The sequence below is a fragment of the Apodemus sylvaticus genome, chromosome 7, assembly GCF_947179515.1.
Source record: "Apodemus sylvaticus chromosome 7, mApoSyl1.1, whole genome shotgun sequence".
In the NCBI taxonomy this organism is placed as follows: Eukaryota; Metazoa; Chordata; class Mammalia; order Rodentia; family Muridae; genus Apodemus; species Apodemus sylvaticus.
Window position 1 is genome coordinate 15,198,875 of NC_067478.1, and position 24,999 is coordinate 15,223,873.

The 24,999-nt window shown below is 43.3% G+C and overlaps 1 protein-coding gene across 1 annotated transcript; it reads left to right on the plus strand.

Moving 5' to 3' along the window:
* The first annotated feature begins 736 nt into the window (after positions 1 to 736).
* Iho1 (interactor of HORMAD1 1) lies at positions 737 to 23,387 on the plus strand. Its single transcript, XM_052189470.1, has 7 exons — positions 737 to 792; positions 6,594 to 6,768; positions 11,117 to 11,280; positions 16,356 to 16,404; positions 16,793 to 16,880; positions 21,392 to 21,495; positions 22,311 to 23,387. Exons 1-7 carry the CDS (start codon positions 737 to 739, stop codon positions 23,385 to 23,387), a joined length of 1,713 nt encoding a protein of 570 aa, XP_052045430.1.
* Positions 23,388 to 24,999: the final 1,612 nt, after the last annotated feature.

Genomic DNA, 24,999 nt, shown 5'->3' on the forward strand with positions numbered 1-24,999 from the left:
GGGCTGGCTCACAGGTTCAGAGTTCAGTCCATTATCAAGGTGGGAGCATGGCAGTGTCCAGGCAGGCATGGTGCAGGAGGAGCTGAGAATTGTACATCTTCATCCGAAGGCTGCTAGGAGAAGACTGGCTAGGATAAGGGTCTTGAGGCCCACACCCACCACTTCCTCCAGCAAGGCCACACCTACTCAAATAAGGCCACACCTCCTAGTAGTGCCATTCCCTGGGCCAAACATTCAAACTTCCACAGGTCCCTTTGGACTGAAGTTAAAGAAGATTGGGAGCTGCCAGCCATGTGGGTGCTAGGAATCAAATCTAGGTCCGTTGGAAAAGCAGCCAGTGCTATTAACTGCTGAACCATCTCTCCAGCCGCCTATCACAAGGTTGTATAATGTACTTTGGCTGGCCTGGAACTCACTTGTAGACAAGACTGGCTTCAGATTCACAGAGCTCTCTATATATGAAGCTTAGGTTGGCCATTGAATTTGTCCTAGTCTTTCACCTTTTACCTCCTAAAGTTAAGATTGAAGATGTGTAATTGTCACATCTGGCTCAGAGTGCATTTTGGGAGCAGAAAAGGTCCATTTCTGGCACACTGAGTAGTGGAGTTTTTCACCAGATTGGATCAGGACAAAACTGTTGGAATGTGCCTACATGTAATTAGTACATTTGAAAATGCTGTACTGTATTAATCTTGTGAGAAGATTTCTCTGTTCTCTCTCATAGAAACACAAAAAAATGAATTTTAACGTCTGGAATATCAAAGAGATGCTCAGCATTCCCTCAGGCTTTGGGTAAGCTTCCTGCTTATTTTCTCTGAGTTTTAAGTCCCTTCTCTGAGTTTTAAGTCCCCTGGTTTTATTGATTTTTTTTTTTAGGCAGTCTCCTTCCTTTAGCTGGAGAAGCTATTGGACAGTGCTAGAGGTAGCCTGTGCTACCCTCCTCTCCTTCTCCTGTGTCCCATGCTACTTTCTTCTCCCCCTTCTGTCACTGCTCTTCCTTTCTATATGTGTCCTTTTCCTTCTACTTATTTTCTGATTGAAAAAATGACATCAGTTTAGGGGAGATAGCTGAGGTAAAGTGCTTGCCTGTCACATGTGAAGACCTGTGTTTGAATCCCCAAGCTCATGTAAAAAGTTGGACACAGTGACATGTGCCTGATGTCCACTGAGAGGAGATAGAAGATAGAGGAGGAAGATTCTCTAGAGGTTCACAGACCAGCCAGCTTGGCCTGTGTGGCAGAGTTCCGATGAGAGATCTTCTTTCCAACAGAAGGTGGACTGTACCTAAGGACAAGGACACAATGGTGTCGTCTGATTTCCATAGAGATGATGTTCATCCACATGCATGTGTGAGTGTGAGTATGCGCACGCGCATGTGCATACACACACACACACACACACACACACACATAGACACACACAGACACACACACACCTTCACCCATATGAACATACATTTAAACTTCCACACAGACACGCACAGGAACTATCAATGCATTTATGTATATCAACTCTGTTTACAACATTCAGTCTTTTTTTTTAAGATTTATTTATTTATTATATGTAAGTACACTGTCACTGTCTTCAGACACTCCAGAAGAGAGCGTCAAATCTCATTTCTGATGGTTGTGAGCTGGGATGTGGTTGCTGGGAATTGAACTCAAAACCTTTAGAAGAGCAGTCAGTGCTCTTAACCACTGAGCCATCTCACCAGCCCCAGCATTCAGTCTTTGAGAATCAGAGAGCCCCAAATGGTGAAACTTGCCTGAAGTGGGCAACTTCAGGCAAGTTCTTTTTTTTTTTTTTTTTTTTTTTTATTTTTGGATTTGGTTTTTTCAAGACAGGGTTTCTCTGTATAGCCCTGGCTGTCCTGGAACTCACTCTGTAGACCAGGCTGGCCTCGAACTCAGAAATCCACCTGCCTCTAAGTTCTATTTTGGAATAGAGAGAGATAAAATTAGCTCAGTGTTTAGCTGTTTGTTTGTGTAATGTAATTTGTAGCTGCTATGATGATAAGAGCCTTTCCAGCCACTGCCAAGATCCACTGAGATACTGAGAATGCGGTATCTACAAGTGCCCACCAGCCTGCAGGAAACTTGCCATTTCTAAATTGCTGGGGATGGCTGACAGGGGATATACAACTTTTTCTTGCCTTCATTGTTGGATAGTTTCTTTCCTAACACTTTCTCAAAGAAACTTGCCAGTTTAAGAGAGAGAGAGAGAGAAGGAGAGGAAGAAGAAAAAAGAAAAAAAACATTTAGAGGCTGAAGTGATGGATCAGAGAGACCAAATCTTTTGGGTTCAGACTCCATGTTAGAGAACCTGACCTAAGGTTGAACTTGAGGTTATTCCCTAACAAATCTGCACCCCCAGGTTACAAGCCTGCCCCTGACACTTCACTTCCTAACAACCACCAATTGGGAGGAAAAGAGAAGTTTATGGTTTGGCTCCCAGTGCCAGCCAATTATGTTAAAGACCATAATGCCCCTCCCAATCAGATGTGTACCAGGCTAGAGACCCCTTCTTGCCTCTATAAATGCTTGCCTGAAACTGAGCTCAGGGCCTCTCCCATTCTCCTGCGTCATGTGGCCCAAGCTCCAGCTTGAATAAAGAGACCCTAATGGGATTGCCTCAGAGTCTACTCCTCAGTGGTCTTTTGGGGTTAACGCTTCCTGGCACAAGAGCTTCCAGTTAAGAGCTCTTACTTTTTTTTTTAATGCAGAGGACTCCGGTTTATTTCCCAGCATTCACGTGGTGGTTTACGACCATCTGTAACTCCAGTTTCAAGTGATTGATCTGACACTCTTAGCTCTTTGGGCACCAAGTACATACATAATATGCATACATACATGCAGACAAAGCACTCATACACGTAAAATTAAGTAAATATTTTTTTAAACTACTCTTCTTTTTTTTTTTATTTCTCAAAAAGGGCTTATGGCTGTCAGGCATGGTGTCCCACACCTTTAATCTCAGTACTCCCAAGGCAGAAGCAGGCAGATCTCTGTGAGTTTGAAGCCAGCATGGTCTACAGATCTAGTTCCAGGACAGCCAGGACAGAGAAACCCTGTCTCAAAAACAAAACAAAAGGATATGTTGCTTATACAGAGTAGAGAAAACTGGCCTTTGTTTGCATCTGTTGTTGCTTTAAGGTGTAATTCTCCATGACTTAAGTAGCTTGCAGAGCTGGGCTTTCTCCCCACCTCTTTTTTCCAGTGTTAATAATTATTGTCTTTATCCTAAGAGAAAAGGAAATCAGCTATTTTGAATAATGATTATGCAGCTATATTGTAATTTATTATGTACAGCTCAACTTTAGCTAACCTCTGAAAATGATTCTATCAATAAAATAATTGCTATGCTGAACTGTTTTTGTTTTAATAATATGTTTGCCCATATCAATATGTAAACAAATTTTGTATTGATAATATGATTCCTTTGGCTTAAAATATTTACTTATATGCTATTTAATTACTTTAAGTTTAGTGTTTGGAAAAGATGTGATTTATTTGCACACTTACTTTTTTGGGGGGTTGTTTTGAGACAAGGTTTCTCTCTGTGTAGCCCTGGCTGACCTTGAACTCACAGAGATGCTTGCCTTATGAGTGCTGGTATTAAAGGAATGTGCCACCACTGCATGAGGTAAAGTTTCCTCATGTTCCACAGTAGTATTAAATAATGCAAATTGTGCATCAAATGAGATGGTTTGCTGTATGGATCTGATGATCTGATTTTGATCTCTAGAATCCATGTGGAAGGAAAGAACTGACTCCCAGAAGCTGTCCTCTGACCTCCACATGTGCACCCTGGCAGTTGTGTATACATGTAAAATCATCAGGGTGCAGTCTTTAATCCCAGCACTTGGGAGGCAAAGACAAGTGAATCTCTGTGAGTTAGAGCCCAGCCTCGTTTACATAACAAACTCCAGGACAGGCAGCACTACTCAGAGAGACCTTGTCTCAAAAAACCATAATAACATTCTTTTAAACAATATTTTAAAATTCAAAAGCATGTGCCACTACCCCCTAGCTCATGGTAATATTGTTATTTAGATATCTTTCAAATAAAAACCTGAAATCTAAAGCTGGAGATGCAGTTCACTGTTAGAGTTCTGAATTATATCACCAGAACTTTTTTGTTTGTTTGTTTGCTTTCGAAACAGGGTTTCTCTGTGTAGCCCTGGCTGTCCTCCCCCAGGCTGGCCTCGAACTCAGAAATCTGCCTGCCTCCCAGAGTGCTGGGATTACAGGCATGCGCCACCACTGCCCGGCCAGAACTTTAAAAACACAAAACTTGAAAATGGCTGTTGTTTAAAAGATCTTTACTGCTAAATCTGCATGGTCTTCTGAGTTCTAATCCAGGAGGCATAACTCTTGCTTATATCAGACACAGTCCTTAGCATGGTTGTCCTAACGTTCTGGACATTTCCTCTTTCTCTTAACCATTCCCTTACATCAATTTCTGTAGCTACTTGTAGATGTCCATTGCTGCTCTGAATTCAGCAAGCATGACTTTATGTCTTTCTTTTCTCCATTTCCCTGCTGGCATACAGCTTGCCTGGCCTATTGTTCTCCCCTCAAACTCTTAAAACAAAACAAAACTTGGAGGCCATGTGTTTTAATGGTTTGTCAGCCTACCTGAAAAGGTTTCACCATTTATCTATATGTGTATGCATCTGGCTCCATGTGTGCCATGTCTCTAGTTCCCAAATGGGCTACTTTTGTGTTGTCTTTGTAGTGGGTTCTACCCACTGTGTTCAAGTGTGATTGTAGCATCAACATCTACTTTAGTCCTTCAGATGTGATGCATGTTTTGGTTTTGGTTCGATACAGGATCTCACACTGCACTCTAGACTGTCCTGAAACTTACTTTTGCCTTCTATTTTGTTTGAACCTTCCGCCTCATGCTCTGGTGTGAGCCACCTTCATATTCAGAGTTTAAACACTGGTATGTATTTCCACAGAGAACAAGTTAGAAGTTCACAGCTTCCAATTGGGAAGCAAGAAAGACAAATCAACACTAAGAGGAGAGAAGAGCAATATCTGCTTCAAAAACAGCTTTGGTCAGATCTAAATTGTTCATAATCTCCACTATATGCTTTGTTTTGAAACAGGACGGTGGTGGCGCACGCCTGTAATCCCAGCACTCTGGGAGGAAGAGACAGGTGGATTTCTGAGTTCGAGGTCTATAGAGTGAGTTCCAGGACAGCCAGGGCCTCACAGAGAAACTCTGTCTCGAAAAAAACCAAATCCAAAAAAAAAAAAAAAAAAAAACCAAGATCACATTATGACCCCTGGCTGTGCCAAAATGTCATGTAGATCAGGCTGGTCTTGAGCTCATATAGGTCCACCAGTCCTGTCTCTCAAGTGCTGGAACTAAAGGGCTGTGTCCCCATACCTGGCCAAAATCTCCTTTATATATCCTGAATTAGCCTCATTCTCCTGTTCAGCTTCCCATAACCAAATGCCATAGACAGTATGTGAAGAATGTGTCTTCACAATTCTGTGAGGCAGAAGGGTTGCATTAGGGTGTCAATACAGTTGGTTTCTGGTGTGGTATATCTTTCTTTTTTTTGGGATTTGTTTCCCCCCCCCCCTCCCCAGGCAGGGTTTCTCTGTGTAGCTCTGGCTGTCCTAGAACTCACTCTGTAGACCAGGCTGGCCTCAAACTCAGAAATCCGCCTGCCTCTGCCTCCCAGAGTACTGGGATTACAGGCATGCACCACCACTGCCCGGCTGGTATATCTTTCTTTCAGTCCAGCACCCTTTCTGTTTTCACACAATTGCCTAGGGTGGTAGATGGGAGTGGAATTTTGAATATTTGTCTAGTTCTCTGGTGGGTTTTTGGGGTTGAGGTTTTTTGTTTGGAATTTTTGTTTTATTGTGTTTTGTTTTTAAGACAATGTTTCTTGCCAGGTGGTGATGGTGGTGGCGGCGGGGTGTGGGGGCTGGGGGGATGGGGAAGCGCGGGAAGCGGCAGCGCACGCCTGTAATCCAGAGGCAGGCAGATTTTTGAGTTCGAGGCCAGCCTGGTCTACAGAGTGAATAGCCAGGGCTACACAGAGAAACCCTGTCTGGAAAAAAAACAAATCCAAAAAAAAAAAAAAAAAAATTGCTATACCGCTTCACTGCTTTGCCTTTAACTTTTGAGACTTTTTTTTTTCATGTAAAAAATCTGCCCAGAGGACAGCCTGATGCCACAATTAGAGCCCTGAACGTTCAGTATGAAGGGGTGCCATCAATAAACTATTCTTGCTTAGCTGGGATCAGTGTTTGTATGGATTGTGTGGCAGTCCTGGACCCCAGCAGTGTTATGGCTCAAAATGCTGTAATACAGGAAGAGTGGTGACAATCCTCTCTGTTTGGATTTCCATTAGATTGTTCTCCAGGTGTCAATCAATGTGGGAGGGGGCATAATTTCTTTGTTCTTTATATGCCACAAAGGCAGTGGATAGAGCATATTTGACTTGGAGGTCAAAACAAATACGGAATAGCATGCGCTCTCACCACAGTCTTCTGAAGTAGTAGCTGAGAGTTATGAGTTAATTTCTTCAGGATGCTTTTTTACATAATGTTTTTCTTGCTTTGTTTCAGGATCACTAAACCATCTAACTTGAATAATAATCAGACTGACTGTTCTTCTCTCAGTGATTCCCAGTTCCTCTTTGGATCTCAGTTCTGTCCTGAAAATTCAGAGACTCTGTTACCATCCTTGGATGTTGGTACTTACTTACGACACCCAAAACAGACACAACAGAATTCTGTGGATGTGAGTCTGAGTTCCAGCTAGTTAAATTTTTCTGTTTGAGATAGATAGATCTTGCTATGTAGGCCAGACTGGACTCTCCATCTCTGTTTTCAGCCTCCTGATTGTTGGAATTATAGGTTTAGGCTACCACTCCCAGCTCTAATTTCTGAATTTCTCTGTACATAATTGATAGTTATTATTGAGATAAGTTTTAAAAAAGAAGTATTCTATTGGAACATGAACATACTTTAGATACTTTAGAATTGTACTCTGAAGATTACTATCCTAAATGGGTTTGTGCTTGATTGATGACATTTTGTTTTGTTTTTCTTTTTGAGTCAGTGTCTCACTATGTAGCCTTGGCTATCCCAGAACTCCTTATATAGATCAGGCTGGTGGCTTTGAATTTAGAGATCTAACTGCCTGTTCTTAAGTATTGGCATTAAAAGGATGCACCATCATGCCTAGGTGATTCATAACTTGTTAATTAACCTAAAGGTCTAAAATTTACAAAACACACCACACACCACACACACACACACACACACAGTTTCTTTTATTGCCAGAACAACAAAAAATGGTGTCAATCCCTTGAGCATTACTAGGGAGAGGCAAATGCATATTTCTTCATGACTGTGAAAATTCCTACGAAGCAATAACTTCTGTAAGATGGATTTATTTGCTTTTCTCTCTCTGTAGCCTTGGCTGGCCTGGAACTCACTATGTAGACCACCAGCTGGCTTCACACTCACAGAGATCCATCTGCCTCTGCTTTGAGAACACAGGGGTTCAAGGTGTGCACCATCAACCCCACTGCTTCTGTAAGATCAGAATAAGGGAGGTTAGAATGATGGCTCAGTGGGGCAGGTGCTCGCTGGATAAACTTGAAGACCTGAGTTCAGATTCCTAGAACTCATGTAAAGCCAAGCATGATAGTGCATATCTAATCCTGGAGCTCATACAAGGTGGTGGGAGGATGGGACAGGAAACCAGCAGGCCAGGCCAGCTGACCTGCCACAGGCAGCAGAGAACACAAAGATCAGCTCTACCTCAAACAAAGCGGAGGGGCTTATCGACACCTGAGGTTGTCCTTTGACTTCCACACATGGATGACATACACATGCTCTCTCTCTCTCTCTCTCTCTCTCTCTCTCTCTCTCTCTCTCACACACACACACACACACACACACACACAGACACACACACACAGAGGACTAACACATTTTAGTTTCTTTTGTTTGTTTTTTGTTTTTTGTTTTTTCGAGACAAGGTTTCTCTGTGTAGCCCTGGCTGTCCTGGAACTCACTCTGTAGACCAGGCTGGCCTCCAACTCAGAAATCCACCTGCCTCTGCCTCCCAAGTGCTGGGATTACAGGCGTGCGCCAACACCACCCGGCACATTTTAGTTTCTGATAATGGAATCCAGGGCCTAGTGGGGCAAGTGTTCTACCAGTGAGCTATCATCTAGCTCTCTTAACTTTTAAAACATTTATTCTTGGGACTGTAGAGATGGTTCAGTGGTTAACAGTACTGGCTGCTCTTCCAGAGGTTCCAGGTTTACTTCCTAGCACCCACATGGTTGCTTATATCTGTCGGTAACTCCAGTTCCAGAGTATCTGACATAGACATACACGCAAGCAAAACACAATAAAAATTAAAAATTAAAATATTCATTGAAATAAATTTTTTCACAATCTTCATGTATGTATAATGCACTTTAAGTTCCCATTATCTGCCGGGTGGTGGTGGCGCATGCCTGTAATCCCAACACTTGGGAGGCAGAGGCAGGCGGATTTCTGAGTTCGAGGCCAGCCTGGTCTACAGAGTGAGTCCAGGATAGCCAGGGCTACACAGAGAAACCCCGTCTCAAAACAAAACAAAACAAACAAACAAACAAAAAACGGGGGGGGGGGGGGGGGGGAGGAAAAGTTCCCATTATCTTCTCTTACCTGCTTTCCCTTCCCTCTGAACTCCTTCCTCCCAACAGGTTTCCCACTGCTTTTCTGTATGTTTTATTATCATTATAATTGCTTTTCATTGTATCTTTGCTTCTGAGACAATTTTTACGTTGCCCTGGCTGGCCTCAAATGCACTGAATAGCCAAACTAACTGTAGCCAAAGATGGTCACAGACTTCTTAGTTATTAGTAATATTGCATTATTACATTGCTGTTTATTACTTGTGTCTTTGGGCACAGAGACCACCTGGGTAGAAATGGTTGTCTTTCTACCATGTGGATTCCAAGGACAGTGCAAGTTGGCAGGTTTGGTGGTAAGCATCTTTGTTAACTGCATCATCCCCTGGGTATGACTTTGAATTTCTGAACTTTCTGGGACTACAAGCTTGAATTATCACTTTATCTTTTTATGAAAACTAATTTCATTTATTTATTTGTGGGGATTGAGCACTCACTGTCTTAGTCTGAGTTCTTTTGCTGTGAAGAGACACCGTGACCAAGGCAACTCTCATAAGAGAAAACATTTAATTGGGGGCTTGCTTAAGGTTTCAGAGGCTTAGCCCATTCTCATCAAAGCAGAGAGAAGGCAGGATGTAGGCTGGTGTTGGAGCAATAGCTGAGAGCTTCACCCTAGTTTGTAGGCAGAGAGAGACTTTGCGCTCGCTCGGCAAGGGCATCTGAAACCCCACTCTCCACTTTCATCCACACACTAGCTCCAGCAAAGCCATGCTTCCCCTCCCTTCTCATGCTTTCAGCACCACTTCCTGGTGACAAAGCATCTAATTCATATGAGCCTATGGGGGTCATTCTTCCAAACACCATAAGCACTGAAGTCAGAGGTTTCTCCCAGGTCCCAGGAAACAAACGCAGGTAGTCAGGCTTAAGAACAGGTGCCCTAACCTAAGTCATCTCACAAGCCCCTAAAAACGGGAGGATTGCCTGAGCAGTGGTGCTTGCCTTTAATTCCAGCACCTGGGAGGCAGAGACAGATAGATCTCTTTGAGTTCAAGTCAGCCTGCTCTACAAATCAAATTCTAGGAAATCCAGGGCTGTTGCACACAGTTATCCTGACTTGAAAAAAACAAAAGGATCCTTACAAATAAAATTAAACATTATTTTAATTAGCATAGAGTTTTAGATGTAACAGTATTATTAAGCAGAATTTGTTTTTGTTGATTATCCCTAACACTCCCGTCATCCATCCTCTAGCTTCCCCCGGCCCCTTCCACACACTCTGCCCTTGTCTGATATCCTGGTCGCATCTGTGCCCCACTCCACTCCTTCCATTCTTTCTTCCTGTGGGTTCCCCTTTTCTTTTGTAGATGGTAGCCTCCCTCACACCCACAGATACAGAGAGACAAGCATCAACCAAGTGAGCTGGCCGGGCGCTGCTGCACACATTAATCCCAGCACCGGGGAAGCTGAGGCCGATGGGGCTCTGAGTTCAGGCCAGTTTGCTCTACAGAGCTAGTTCCAGGACAGCCACGACTGTACAAAGAAGCCCCGTCTCAAAACTCCGGCCAACCCAACAAACAACAACAACAAAACAAAACTCAGATCTGCCTGTCAAAGAGAACAAGAGACATTTGTCTTTGAGTCAGGATATTGTTGTTGCTATTTTACATTTTTAAAATTTTTAATTTAATTAAATTAATTTATTTTTTGAGTCAAGAATTTTTGGTTGGTTGGTTTTTGAGACAGTTTTACTTTGTAGCCCAGACTAGCCTAGAACTCACTGTGTAGGCCAGGCTAGTGTGAACCTCAAGGCCATGCTCCTGCTTCTTCCTCCTGAGTGCTGGGATTCAAGCCATGTGCCACCAGCTCTCTTTTACCCCTTACTGGGTTCTAGAACTACATTTAACATCATATTTAGACTTGCCTATATTAAATGAATAAGGCTAGCCCAGTTCTTAGGTTAGTAAAGCATTTTATGTATAATCTCAAAAATTGATGCTAGTGATATAAAGGAATAAATGCACGTCCTGAGCATGTTTTCCATAAGAAATGCAGGAATGGCTCTCCATACCACAGCCTGTGCACTGCTTAGGCTGGATGGAAGTTATCAACAGGTATTGAGTTCAACAGGTGCTTAAAAAGAGAAATTTGAGTTAAATATATTAAAGTGAGACTTTAATAGCACAGCTCAGAGGCAGAATAACTAATTTTCTGTTGTTCCTTTGAATATATTCACCTGGGTTTGAGTCATTTTAGCTGAAAATTCAGTATTTCTGCACTGATAAAGCAGAAATTGTATTAATTTAGAAAGTTGCTTTATTATAAATATGATTTTCACAAATAATGGAAAAACAACATGCCTTATTTTCAACTTCATGCTTGGTGCTTAAATATGATTTTGCATTGTACAGAGAGACTAGTGTGTGACAGTTGGTATTGCTTTTTTTCATTTCACAGAATGACCCTAGTATTTTCACAAAATACCAGGCAAAGCCCCAGTTGTTTGGAGGTGATACAAAGGATGAAGGCTTATTTTCTCTTCCTTTGCCAGTTGGGAAATCAAAAGGACTCTCAAAACAGTTTGAGGAGAAAAAACGAAAAGTGACGGACCAATCTGACAGGTACACACACCTTTTAAGAGGACAAGAAAGCTCGTGCTTTCTGAAGGAAACAAAATGTACTATTAATAACAGATAATTCAATTTCAGTATAATAGCATGCATTTATCAGGAATGTACATAGCAAATAGAAACAGAATCAATAGTTTACACACTATTTACATACACATGTACGTGCACACATGTGGGTGGTCAATGACAGAGAAAGATAAACTGATTTATTTTGAAAGTTAATTGGTCCCATAAATCTTCTGTATGCATGCTAGAGAACCAAGGGTCCAGAGATGTAATTTAGTCTGAATAGAGGGCCACAGAAGGACGGGGAGAGATGTTTTGAAGTTTTGAAGTGTGAAAACTCAAGAATTATGAGCTCAAATCTCCAGGGCAGAAGAAGCTGGATGTCCTAACCCAGGAGGACAGTCTTCCCTTCCTTTAGTCTCTGCTCAGGTCATCAGTAAATTGGGCACCGTGTCTGCACTTTAATAAAGGTTTAATAAAGGTTGTTTTTTTTTCTTTTTCTTTTAAGGGTACCATGTAGCATCCTACTCCCCATACATACACACACACATATATACACACATGTATGTGTATACATATATATACATATATACATATTGCTTAACTAGCATGCCAGGACCCTAGGTTTTATTCTCTAGTTCCACAAAATAAACAAATATTAAAGGGAAAACAAGGGTGGCAACACTGCAACAAGCAGTTGGGGACACACAGCTGTAAGCTGGTTTTAGGAGGCAGAGGCAGGAGGGTCCAGGAGCTCAAGGTCGTAACTTGGCAACACAGTGAGTTCTGCTTACAGCTCAGTTTGGGTTACTCACACAAACTGGGCTGCACCCTTGCTTTTCTTCACTTTGCTTGGGTATCTTAGTTTTATTTCTGCTGCTATCTATGATAAAATAACCTGACAAATTCAGTACTCCAGTGGCAGAGGTGGGTGGATCTCTGTGAGTTCAAGGCCAGCCTGGTCTACAGAGTGAATTCCAGTACAGCCAGAGAAGCACAGAAAAATTCTGTCTCAAAAACCAAACAAAACAAAATAAACAACAGTTTGAATAAGGAAGAGTAGTTCATTTGGCTCAAACTCCAGGTTATAATCCATCTCTGTAGAGAAGTCAAGACAGCAAGAACATGAAGCAACTGATAACATATGTACAGTCTGAGAGCAGAGGGATGGATGCCTGCATGTTCTCTCCCTTTTTCTACAGTTCAGGACCCACACCTAAGGACTGCACCTTTAGGCTCAGTTTTCTCATGCCAATTAATATAATGAAGACAATCACTAAGAAATATACCCACAGATCGACTTAATCTGGATGATTTCTTGAGATTCATTTCTCAGGTGTTTTTACATTGTCAAGTTGGCAGTTGAAACTAATCATCACTGTGTGCACGCCTGTCTATGAAGAGCAGAGTTGGACTTCAGATGGTTCCCTCAATCATTCTCCACCTTTTTTGAGTTTCCACTTAATTTTTTTTTTTTTTTTTTTTTTTTTTTTTTTTTTTTTTGGTTTTTCAAGACAGGGTTTCTCTGTGTAGCCCTGGCTGTCCTGGAACTCACTCTGTAGACCAGGCTGGCCTCGAACTCAGAAATCCGCCTGCCTCTGCCTCCCAAGTGCTGGGATTACAGGCGTGCGCCACCACCGCCCGGCTCCACTTAATTTTTGTCTCTGTGAACTTTTACCTCATGAATTCAGCTCACACTAACTAACAAGTACCAAGGATCTTCTGTTTCTGTCTTCCCAGCACTGGGATTACAGACATGCATCCCCAGACCTGGCTTTTATGTACGTGCCGGGGCTCCAAACTCAGGTCCCTTGTTCTTCCAAGACAAATAGTTTATCTACTGAGCTGTCTTCCCACCCCACCCTCCCATGCCTTGGTTTCTGAAGCAAGGTCTCTCTCACTAGGACCTGGGGCTCTCTAATTAGGTTAGTTTAGCTGGCTGTTGAGACTGTAATTACAAGACTATGCCCAGCTGTGGGTGCCTGGTCTAGAACTTAAGACCTTATGTTATATAGGAGCCATCTCCATAGTGTTCACACTCTTGCCTGTGAAGTTTTTCTATTATGCTTTTGTTTGTGTGAGACAGGACCTCACTGTATAGCCCAAACTGGTTTAAAATTTATAATATCCTTCTTCCTTAGACTCTCAAGTCCTGGAGTCATAGAAATGGGCCACCAGCACCCAGCTAGTAATTACTGTATGCTTTTTTCAATGCAACTTGTGGGTTTTAATGTAACCACTATAATTTTTGTCTCAGGAAGTCAAAAACTAGATTTTTTGAAAAGTGCTAAATTTGAGTAATATTATATTTCTTCTGTCTAAATGTTTTCCTTCTAGATTTTATTTCTCAGATCATCTAGCTTGAAATGGGGTTTCACTGTATAGACAAGGCTGACTTGGAATTGCCAGAGATTCAACTGCTTCTACCCTGACTTCCACGGTGCTGGGACAGAAGGCATGGGCCACCATGCACAACTGGATGTGGACTGAATTTCTTTCTCTTTCTTTTTCTTTTTTCTTTTTTTGGTCCTCAGCACTCATGACAACTAATAACTGTAACCCTGTTGTTGTTTGTCTTGTTTTGTTTCTCCAGACAGGGTTTCTTTGTGTATTGCTGGCTGTCCTGGTACTCACTCTATAGACAAGGCTGGCCTCAAACTCAGAGATCCACCTGCCTCTGCCTCTCAAGTACTGTTCTATATGAATTTTTGTTTTGTTTTGTTTTGTTTTGTTTTCGAGACAGGGTTTCTCTGTATAGCCCTGGCTGTCCTGGAACTAACTCTGTAGACCAGGCTGGCCTCAAACTCAGAAATCCTCCTGACTCTGCCTCCCAGAGTGCTGGGATTACAGGCGTGCACCACCACCGCCCAGCAGCTCCCTATTTCTATGGGAATTATTTTTTAATCAACTGAATAAAAGAGCTATTATTGCTCTTCCAGAGAACATGGGTTCAATTCCCAGAACCAACATGGTGGCTCACATCCATCAATAACTTCAGTTCCAGAGGCTCTTTATGTCCTGTTCTGGACTCTGGGAGCAACAGGCATACACATGGAGTATGGAGTACAGGCAAAACACTCATACACATAAAATAATAATGAAAATGTAAGCCAGGAGTGTTGTCTCATACCTCCCACAGAGACGAGCAGATCTCTGTGAGTTTGAGGCTAGCCTGGTCTACAGAGAGAGTTCCAGGACAGCCAGGGCTATTACACAGAGAAACCCTGCCTTGAAAAACCAAAGCAAACCAAAACAAACTAAACTAAAACAAACAAACAAACAAATAAAAACAAAGAAAGACAATTTAAAGCCAGACATTGTGGCTCTTCCCCAAATCCTCTGAAATTAGAAGGCTGAGGCAGGAGCATTGCCGGGAATTGTCTGCATCTGGAGAGATGGCTCAGCAGTTAAGAGTGTTTGCTGCTTCCGTAGAGGACCTAGGTTCAGCTCTCAGCACTCAAGACAGCTAATAACTGTAACCGAGTTCCAGGATCCATTGCCCTCTTCTGGCTTTCACAGGTGCTAGGCACACTTATGGTGCACCAAATACATACATGCAAACTAAATACTCATATAGATAAAAACAATATTTAGGAACAAACCCTAATAAAATGCACTGAGTGGGTAAAAAAACTTGCCACAAAAGCTGATGTCCTGATATTAATCCCTGGGATGCATGGTAAAGGAAAGAACCACCTCTCTCACAATTGTCCTCTGACCTCCACTCCACACTGTATACACATGCAGACGTGTGCACACACACAGGAACTCTAATGAATATAATCAGAAAGAGTCAGGGGCCAGCTGATAGCTCAGTGGGTGGAAATACTTGCTGACAACATGATTTTAATCCTCAGAATCTTTTTTTTTTTTTGTCTTTTGGTTTATCTTGTCTTTTTTTAAAAAGATTTATTTATTTATTTTATGTATATGAGTATACTGTAGTTGTCTTCAGACACACCAGAAGAGGGCATCAGCCAGGTGATGGTGGCGCATGCCTGTAATCCCAGCACTCTGGGAGGCAGAGGCAGGAGAATTTCTGAGTTCAAGGCCAGCCTGGTCTATAGAGTGAATTCCAGGACACCCAGGGCTATACAGAGAAACCCTGTCTTGAAAAAACCAAATCCGAAAAGAGGGCATCAGATCCTACTATAGATGGTGTGAGGCACCATGTGGTTGCTGGGAATTGAACTCAGGACCTTTGGAAGTGCTCTTGACCACTGAGTCATCTCACCAGCCCAATCCCCAGAATGTTGATGGCTGAAGAAGAGAACTGACATCTCAAGTTTCTGCTAGCCTCCGCATGAATGTTCTGCATTTGTGCACGAATACACAATATATGTAAAGTTTTTTAACTAAAAAATACAAAAGTTGTAATTTAAACTATTTTGTGTATATACACAGTTTTGTTTGCTTGTTTTGAGACACAGTGATATGTGGCTGTGTGGTTGGCCAGGAACTTCTAGACCAGGCTAGCCTTGAACTCACAGAAATCCACCTGCTTTTACCTACTAATCGCTGAGGTTAGAGGAGGACACTGCCATGCCCAATTATTTTAATCATCACATCTCTTTATTTACTTTGCCTGCATGGGTGCTATCGCAAGTAGCAGGACAGATGAAGCATGTGCAGTGCCTGTCTCACTGAGGTAGGAGGGAAGCGGGAAGCTGCCTCAGCACTGATCGCTCTTGCAGAGGACTCAGGTTTGGTTCCTTGCACCTACATGGTGGCTCACCCTTAACTCCAGTTCCGGGAGAGCCACCAACCTCTCCTGAACTCCTCGGGCACCAGGCATGCATGTAGTACACAGACACATACAACAGACAAAACAGACACGTGTGATAAACAAATCTTAAAAGCAGAGGCAGGGACGGGGGTGGGGTGAAGGGAAGTTAGGCAGCTGCAGGATGGAGGAAGAGAATGGATTCACACTGAGAAGCAGGTCCTTAGTGTCAGGGCTGGACGACGTGCTTTCTCAGGCAGACTCTCCAACTTCGTTATCTGTGGTTTTTCAGTAGGGCACAAGGATTTATTCTCTTCTTTTTCCCTCTCAACTCTAGTGAGATGCTGCACAATTTCGTTTCTCATTTTCCAGAAGTCATTCACAAGGTAGGTTCAGCTGAGGTTCAGAGAGTTAGAGTGTCCTGTAGCACATGCAGAGCAGCAGCGGCTTCACTGCTTCAGTGTTAAATGACAATTCCATGTCAATAAGACAACGGGTGGCACTTTATTCTTCTCTTTTTTAAAATTTAAGTTTATTAAGTTTATGTATTGGGTGTTTTGTCAGCATTTATGTCTATGAACCACGTGCGCAGTGTCCTTGGAGGGCATAAGAAGTCATTGTATCCCCTGAAGTTGGAGTTAGACAGTTGTGAGCTACTACCTTGTGGGTGCTGAGAATTAAACCTGATCTTCTGGAAAAGCAGACAGTGCTCCTAACTTCTGACCAATAATTCTCCAGTCACCATGTGATTCCCTTCTTAATTTTGTTTCTTAGTTGCAGACATCTGTGGAAAAGTCTGAGGAACATCTCAGCTCTAGAAGCCAGTCTATTTTAGATTCTGTGGAGACCATAGCCAAGACTTGTAAGTGTCCCATGGTTTTTTGTTCATTTCTATTTTTTAAATTGTTGTCAGTGTCTCAAGGTTAATGTTAGCATGGTTTTTTGTTCATTTCTATTTTTTTAATTGTTGTCAGTGTCTCAAGGTTAATGTTAGCAGCAGAGGGCACTGGTGAGCCGTGCATGGGAACTTTCTGACCCTAGCCAGGTTTCCAGGGTGATTTCATATTGTTCACGGTTAAATTTGGCCTGCATTATGGAGCCCTCGGCTGGGTGACAACACTTTTTTGGGTTTTGTTTTGGTTTTGGTTTTGAGGCAGGGTATCTCTCTACACAGTCCTGGCTGGCTTGGAACTCACCACCAGGCTGGCCTACCTCTGCTTCCCAAGTGCCGCAATTAAAGTCATGTTTTACCACACCTGGCTTGTAAACTTTAGTGCGATTTTTTATTTTATTTATTTGGAAAAAAATGTTTGTCTATGTAGCACTGGCTGGGCTAGAACTTCTAAATAACCAGGCTAAAAGTATATATTAGAGAACATCACTTAAGTAGTTCAGACTTTTAGAATAGGAATGAGTTCCCTAGGACTGGTATACAGACAGTTGTGAAACGCCATGCTGTCCAGACCATCTGGAAGGACGGGAGTCACACCGAGCTCTCACTAGCCCATGCAACACTTGGATCCCAGGATGGCTTTTAGGAAGTACTGATCCTCTCCTCCGCTACTTGCTGTATCAGGGTAGCTCTGCCAGCCTTCTTGGCCTGATGAATCAGCAGCCACCGGAGTCTCACATGGCTTGCCCGCTGTGCTCTGTGTAGACACACTCCTCCTTAGGAGTTAGAAATACTCCAGTTATCTGCTGTTCTTCTCGCTGCCTCAGTTTCAGTGAGAGTTGTTTTGTGATGAATCAGCCTTGGTCTTAATGTCAGTTATAGAGCGCTGTTTGCAAAATCCCCCCCACCAATTAAGTGATTTATATGTAGATGAATGCTTTTATAAACACCCAACACACTGTTCTTATCTAGACACTTCTCTAGGATTATTATTCTCTAAGAAAATAATGTTTCTGCATCCGTACATGTTTGCATTGTTTATTTTTTATTTTAAACTAATTTAAGTCAGCTCACATTTACAAAAATCAATGCCTTTGCATGACTCATAAAATAATTTCCATCTGTCTGAAAAGAAGCACTGTACTGTTTATCCACTGACTTCCAACCTGGGCATCAGCACAAGGGCAGCCGTGCATCTGTTTGGGTTAGAACTAGAACTGTTGCCCTGACAAGTAGCAGTGATGAGAACAGAAGCAAATGAGGGATGAGGGGTGCTTCCTTGTGTGGTGTGATGGATTCACTCTTCTGTGGGTGCCCCAGCCACGGACTCTTTCAGCTTTCCACTGCTTTATAAGAAGTGATGGTGTGTGGGGTAGCAGTGGTGGTGGCTCATGCCTATAATTCCAGCCCTCCAGAGGCAGATAGATCTTTGGGTTCAAGGCCAGCCTGGTCTACAGGATGAGTTCCAGGACAGCCAGGGTTATACAGAGATCCTTTCTTGAAAAACCAAAACCAAAAAAAAAAAAAAAAAAAAAAGAAAAGAAAAGAAAAAAAAAAGAAAGAAAGAAAGAAAGAAAGAAAAAAAAAGAAGAGAAAAGAAGAGAAAAAAGAAAAAGACAGGCTAGACTGGAGTTCACCATGACTTTAAGGCTGGTTTCAGAAGCATGACAGTTCTCTTCCTGCACCTTCCTAAGAGCTGGTGTGGTAGGTGTGAGCCACCACTTGGCCTATGTAGGGTTTTTTTTTTGTTTTGTTTTTTGATTTTTTGGGAGACAGGGTTTCTCTGTGTAGCCCTGGCTGTTCTGGAACTCACTCTGTAGACCAGGCTGGTCTCGAACCCAGAAATCTGCCTGCCTCTGCCTCCCAAGTGCTGGGATTAAAGGTTATGTGCCACTACTGTTCCCCTCCCCCTATGTAGTTTTAAATATAGAAACAGTGGAGTGTGCTATGTTTACGAGTACGAGTAAAGGTATACCCCTGTGACCGGCTCTGTTCTGGATTTAAAGGCTATCCTTTTGCTGAGTGTGGTAAAGCAACGCCCAGTAATTCCAGTACTTGGGAGGTAGAAGCAGGACTATTCCGGACAGCCTTGGGAGTTTGAAACCCGCCTGGACTGAAGGGACTCTAGCTAGCCTGGGCGTGGCAAACATGGCTCTGTCTCCCCTTATCCTTCCCCAATTCCTGTTTTTCTGCTGAAAACCATTAGATTACATTCCTAAAGCTAGCCACCAAGGTCTGTTCCTTTGTTTGGCCGATTCCTCCCCCTGAAACTGACTACCTAGGATCTGCTATCTAAGTGTTGAGATCTAGTAATCAAAAGTCCCCTTTTGGCTGCCCCCTAATTAACTTATCCAATCAAAATTAAACACCTCATCCTAAGACGAAGTTTCCCCTTTTACCTTTATAAATCATCCTTTGCCTGTCTTCTCTGTCCAGAGGCAGTCCAGACAAATATCCCTTCCCCCTCTCCCTAGGCTTCTGTCTCCTCTTATTCCTGGCTCTTTGTTCTTGCGGTACAAATAAATCTCATTTGTGCTGAGAACTTGATCATGGGGTGTCTTATATCAGATGCTGGGCCCTTCATGGGCTATATGAGAACTTGTCTTAAAAACAAAACAAAACCACCCCTATCAACAGCAGCAACAACAACAACAACAACAACAACAACAACAACAACAACAAAACAGGCATGTAGGCCTTTAATCCCAGCATTCTGCAGGCAGAAGCAGGCAGATATGTGTGAATTCTATGCCAGCCAGAACTATACAGTGAATCTCTGTCCCAAAAAGTTAATTAATGGGGGTTCCCAGGAACCAAATGATAGATCACAACCCTCTATAATGAGATCTGGTGCCCTCTTCTGACATGCAGGCAGACCACTGTTTGCATAGTAAAGAAATAGAGCTCAGATAAACAAACAAACAAACAAATAAACACCCAATGGTAGCTGGCTCAAGTTCTTAAATTGGCCACTCAGAAGTCAGGTGGATGTTTGTGAGTTTGAGACAGAAATCCTGTCTCAAAAAATCCTAAATAGCCGGACGGTGGTGGCACATGCCTGTAATCCCAGCACTTGGGGGCAGAGGCAGGCAGATTTCTGAGTTCGAGGCCAGCCTGGTCTACAGAGTGAGTTCCAGGACAGCCAGGGCTACACAGAGAAACCCTGTCTTGGGGGGAAAAAAAACCTATATAAGTAAAATGAATGAATAGAAAGAAGGAAGGAAGGAAAGAAGAAAGGAAGGAAAGCAAGCCGGAGAGATGACTCAGTAAGTCAAGTTCTTGCTCTGAAGTTCTAGGTCATCCTTGGCTGATATGGAGTTTGAGGCCATAGCTGAGCTAGGAGAGACCCTGTTTAAAAAGAAAAACAAAAATTGAAAAGTGATGCACTATTAAACTTGGTATCCTTTTCCTTATAGCATTTATTGTATTATATAAGTTATTCTTACATTTGTCATTAGTTACCTCTTTTCCCTGACAAAATTTCTTTCTTTTAAACAGAGTAGCTGAGTATAGTGGTGCGCACCTTTAGTCCCAGCCTGGTTGTGGTTGGTTCACACCCTTAATCCTAGCACTCAGGAGACAGAGGCAGATCTCTGAGTGTAAGGCCAGCCTGGTCCACCAAGTGAGTTCAAGGCAAGCAGAGCTACACAAAGAGAAGCCTGTCTTGAAAACAAACAAAAAACAAGAAAAACAAAAAAAAGTGTGTGTGTATATGTGTGTGTGTGTGTGTGTTTTAGGATAAAATGGGGGCAATGGGGGTACCCTGTGCCAAGGCATGCTGCTAAGAAATTATGCCAACAACAGATCTAATGTAAGAGGTTTATTGGGGGAAGGAGAGCTGTTTAAGAGTTGGGACATGAGGGAGAGATAGAGACAGACAGACAGACAAAGAACAAGACAGAATGTGGAAAAGACAGGGAACAGGAAAGAGAGAAACAGGGAATGAGAGAGAAAGATCTGGCCTGAGGCTTTATGTACCGCACCTGTTGTACCTGGGAACAGAGGTGGGTGTCAGTGGGTGTCAGCTGTAAAGCCATGGCCAGGCCTCTGAGGGCAGACTGGGGGAATGCCTGGTTACTAACAATATGTACATAATATGTATGCATATATGTGAATGTATGTATGTATGTATGTATGTATGTATGTATGTATGTATGTATATTCAGTGTTTGGTATCTAGAAAGATGGTCGATAAATACTGGTGAGGTTGGGAGAAGGCTGTGTTATTTTATTGAGACGTGGTCTTACCTAGGATTCATGGCCTCCTTATGGCTCACAACCTTCCAAGTGCAAAGATTGCAGGCCTGTGCTTGTGGAGAGACTATTTGGGTCAAGAGGACGGAGTCCTGGACATTAGCAGAGAGGATGTGATGTGTCACACTGCATGCTGGAATGAAGCTCCTTTCTTCCCACTGCCGTGCTCCGAGCAGGCGATGCACTTCGTCAGTCCTTAGGAAGACTTTCTCTTTGTTTTGGTTTAGTTCAAGAAACTGCACAGGTCCAGCATGACCTGATGGTTGAGTCAGTGAAAGACAAAGGCAGCGTGGAGCAGGCCATCCTTGAGCTACAGAGGGCATGCGCAGCTGTGAGTATGGGCACCAAGCTCTTGTGTGGTTGGCTTTGCTGTCCAGGCTTGTCCTGAGGTAATGGACTCGTGTGCTTGCCCTAGCCTCCTGAGGAGCTCCGATACGCATACCTGCCACTGCCCATGTGTGACTTAGGCTTCATCTCAAGATCAAGAGAGACATTTAATGTGTGAGAGATTTCCATCCAAGACAAAAGCCCAGGGTAGTAGTCTTTTGGTTAAGTCAGGATATAGCCTCTCCTCAGGGTTCCCTGGCAGGATGTGGACCCAGGCCTTGCTCAGTGTTCCTACACTTACTCTGTGAGGGACAAGCCTTTGTCCACTGGCTGCTTCTCACATTCTCTTTGTTTTTATGTTTTGACATACAACTCCTGTAGCGCAGGCTGTTTAGAGCCGACTATGAAGCCCAAGCTAACCTCAGACCCATGTTAACACTCTTTTAGTTTATAGTTTTAGATTAATTTCTTTATCTATATACAAATGTTTTGTTTGCGTGTGTCTGTACCGTGTATATATACACGCCTGGTTCTCAGAGAGGTGAGTGGAAGGCATCTGATCCCCTAGAACGGAAGGTACAAACGGTTGTGAGCAGCATGTGGGTTCTGGGACCTGAACCTGGGGCCTGTGCAAGAGCAGAAAGTGCTCTTAAGCACTGAGGTGTCTGTCCCTCCAGCCCCTCATGGAAGTTAATGCTCTTGATGCAGCCTCAGCACTGGGATTAGGGTGTGAGCTCAGTACCCACATGTGCCCCGCCCCCACATCTGTCCTCACACTTCATTTGGTCCATCAGTCTCCTCTTTCACTTCCTTTCCCAGAGACAAGCAGAATTTATGGAGGTGAAATCTACCCTGCAGAACCTTGAAGTTTTAGTTGTCCAGCAGAGTGAGAGCTTCCAGCAGCTCCGTGACAGCCTGGACCAGCTCATTGTGCCTGGTGTCCTGCAAGAGCTGAAAAAATTCACCTCTGTGCCTCAGGTGGCTGGGCATCTGAAAGACAGCACCTCTCAGACCTCACCATCTCTGATCAAAGGACTCCAGTTTACTGGGCAGGAAAGGTATTCCTCCAAGGAGCCAGCTACTTGGCAGGCCCAGGAGCCTTCTGCAGGGAATCCCAGTAGAAGTTCCCAGAGGCCTGGGGAGTTTGGTGTCTCTGATGAAGGACCAGAGAGTGATGCTTTTCAAAAGGCTGCATTGCCAACAGACAGGCCTCATAGAGGCAGTGAACATGAGAAGAAGAAGGCCATGCAGACTTACTGCAAGAACTGGGTAATGACCTCCAGAAGCCTCAGTAGCCACTTCCCTAGCCGCCCCAGCCAGCAGGCTGGCAATGACCAGGGTCTAATTGCCCAAGGAGCTTCACAGCTGGCTTTATATAAGTCTGAAACCAGAGTGGAGAATGTCTGCCTCGAGTGCGAGACCCAAAACGTGTGCTCTTCTGACTCATTTGAACAGTCAGCAACTGAATGGAAAGATGGCACCTGCAGAAAAAGGAGCAGCAAGAAGCAGCAACCCAGAAGACCAAAGAGAGGTGGGCTTCTCGCTAGGAAGCAAGAGCAGGCCTCAAGGAAGGCCTGTGCTTTCATGGCTAGGGGTCACTGTCCCCAGTCTCCACAGGAGCCCCTCATCTGTTGGATGACTCCCAGAAGCTCCACAAAGCCAACCTGTCATATTTTGGGAGGAACAGGAAAGACCAGGAAGACAGCAAGGGCAGCTCAAGGGAACCTCCTGCAGTCTTCCCAGTGCTCTTCCACAGAACACAGTTCCCAGGGAGACCAGCACATAAATTGGTTCAGTGACCTGAGTGTTGAAAACCTAGAGCCTCCTCTGTGTAAGAAGGGAGGGAAGAATTTGCTCTGTGACCCGGATTTTGATAGCAGCGATGACAATTTCTAAGCTGCCAACAGTGACTTTAGCTGATAGTTTGTTATCTCAGAATGAAAAACTGTAGGACATTGAATTGAACAGCAGCACACAGCATCTGAAGCTGGCTTATCCAGCCTCAGAGTCAGACAGGCCTTGACTGGCTGTGGCCAGGAGTAGGTAGGGGAGAATCCAGTGCTTTCAAAATCAGTTGCTGCTCACAACGGGAAGTAATGGGGAAGAAATGTGTGGAGAAAGTGAAGAGAACTCAGGGAGTAGCCTGTGGTAAGGCGTCAGAAAGTGGCTGTGTGTACTTGCTGAAAAGGGCGTGGGCTTCCTTATGGAAGCAGTTTAGAACTGTCAGAACCTTTGTGATTACCTAAGTAGCTCTCAAGACATCCCCTGCACCTGACTGATACCTTTCCGAGCCTCAGCGTTCTCTTTACCTAGTGCTGTCAAAGAGTTTTGTCTTTTCCCTGAGAGGTCATGTTACAGGGTACACTGTTAGAGAGGGGTTTATTATGTAGCCTTGGCTGGCTTTGAATTTATACTTCTCCTACCTCAGCCTTCAGAATGTTGGTACAATAAGCATGTCTCAATTTTCAGCTGTAAATGAGACTCCTTAAGAACAGAGTGTTAATCCTGGTGCTGGTGATGCACTGGGGAGGCTGAGGCAGACAGATCTGAGTTTGATGTCAGCCTAGTCTGCAGAGCAAGTTCCAGGACAGACAGAGCTACACAGAGAAATCTTGTATTGAAAAACCAAAACAACCCAAGACAAACAAAAAGAACAGAGTATTAAAACTGCTTATGAAAGTGGGGTGTGATGGCTCACACCTGAGATCCAGCAGCAAAGCTTCCCTCCAGCCCTTCCAGACTACAGGGCCACGAGAAGGAAGGAAGCTTCGAGACCAAAGGGCCTGATTCTTCTTGAACAATTGTAGTGTTGGTCATATTTTATTTTTGTCTCATGTTGATGTTTATTGTTTTACTATTTTAATTCAAAGTTGAAATCCTGTGAATTTAGATATTTTTTCAGTATTTGTGAATAAGCCCTTCTAGAACCATCTGACTGTAAAGTGCCAAAGATGGACCCTATGTTGCTAGTCCCTGCTGTTGTAACATGCTCTGTTTCTTCAAAAGTATTTCATTTCGTGTAATGACATCAAAGTACATGTGACTCAGTGTCCACTAGCTGGGTGTTTTGATAGAGTAGGTAGTAAATGTATCTCCAGCGAGACTGAAATAATTAAAAATTACACTGTATATTTCTGGCAATCATTTGGAAGGGGTATTGTTTCTTATTTTGTTCCTATGGCTTTTTTCTTTCTTTTTTTTCCTTTTTTCTTTTCTTTTTTTTTTTTTTCCTAATGTTCCTGCCAGACTTGGTGAGCGTGACAGTCCCAAACACGTCTCTGGAACACACAACATTTTTGGCTCTTCAGATGCTTCTAGAGCTCTATGTAGCTACACAGGGGCGGATGTGGTGGGAGAGCTAGGGAGGGAGGAGAGAGTCTGCTGAGTGCTCCACCCTCTGTTACTCCAGGATGGAAATGAAGTTGACTACAGCACTTAATTGCTTGACAGTCCTGTATCCATTTACATATTACCAGCAAAATGGCCTTTTTAAGTTTTGAGTGTGTCT

Coding starts and splice junctions, on each gene's coding strand:
- Iho1 (XM_052189470.1), top strand. CDS start 737: ATGAATTTTAACGTCTGGAATATCAAAGAGATGCTCAGCATTCCCTCA. Junction 6,769..11,116: donor CACAACAGAATTCTGTGGAT/GTGAGTCTGAGT, acceptor TTCATTTCACAG/AATGACCCTAGTATTTTCAC. Junction 16,881..21,391: donor GGAGACCATAGCCAAGACTT/GTAAGTGTCCCA, acceptor GTTTTGGTTTAG/TTCAAGAAACTGCACAGGTC.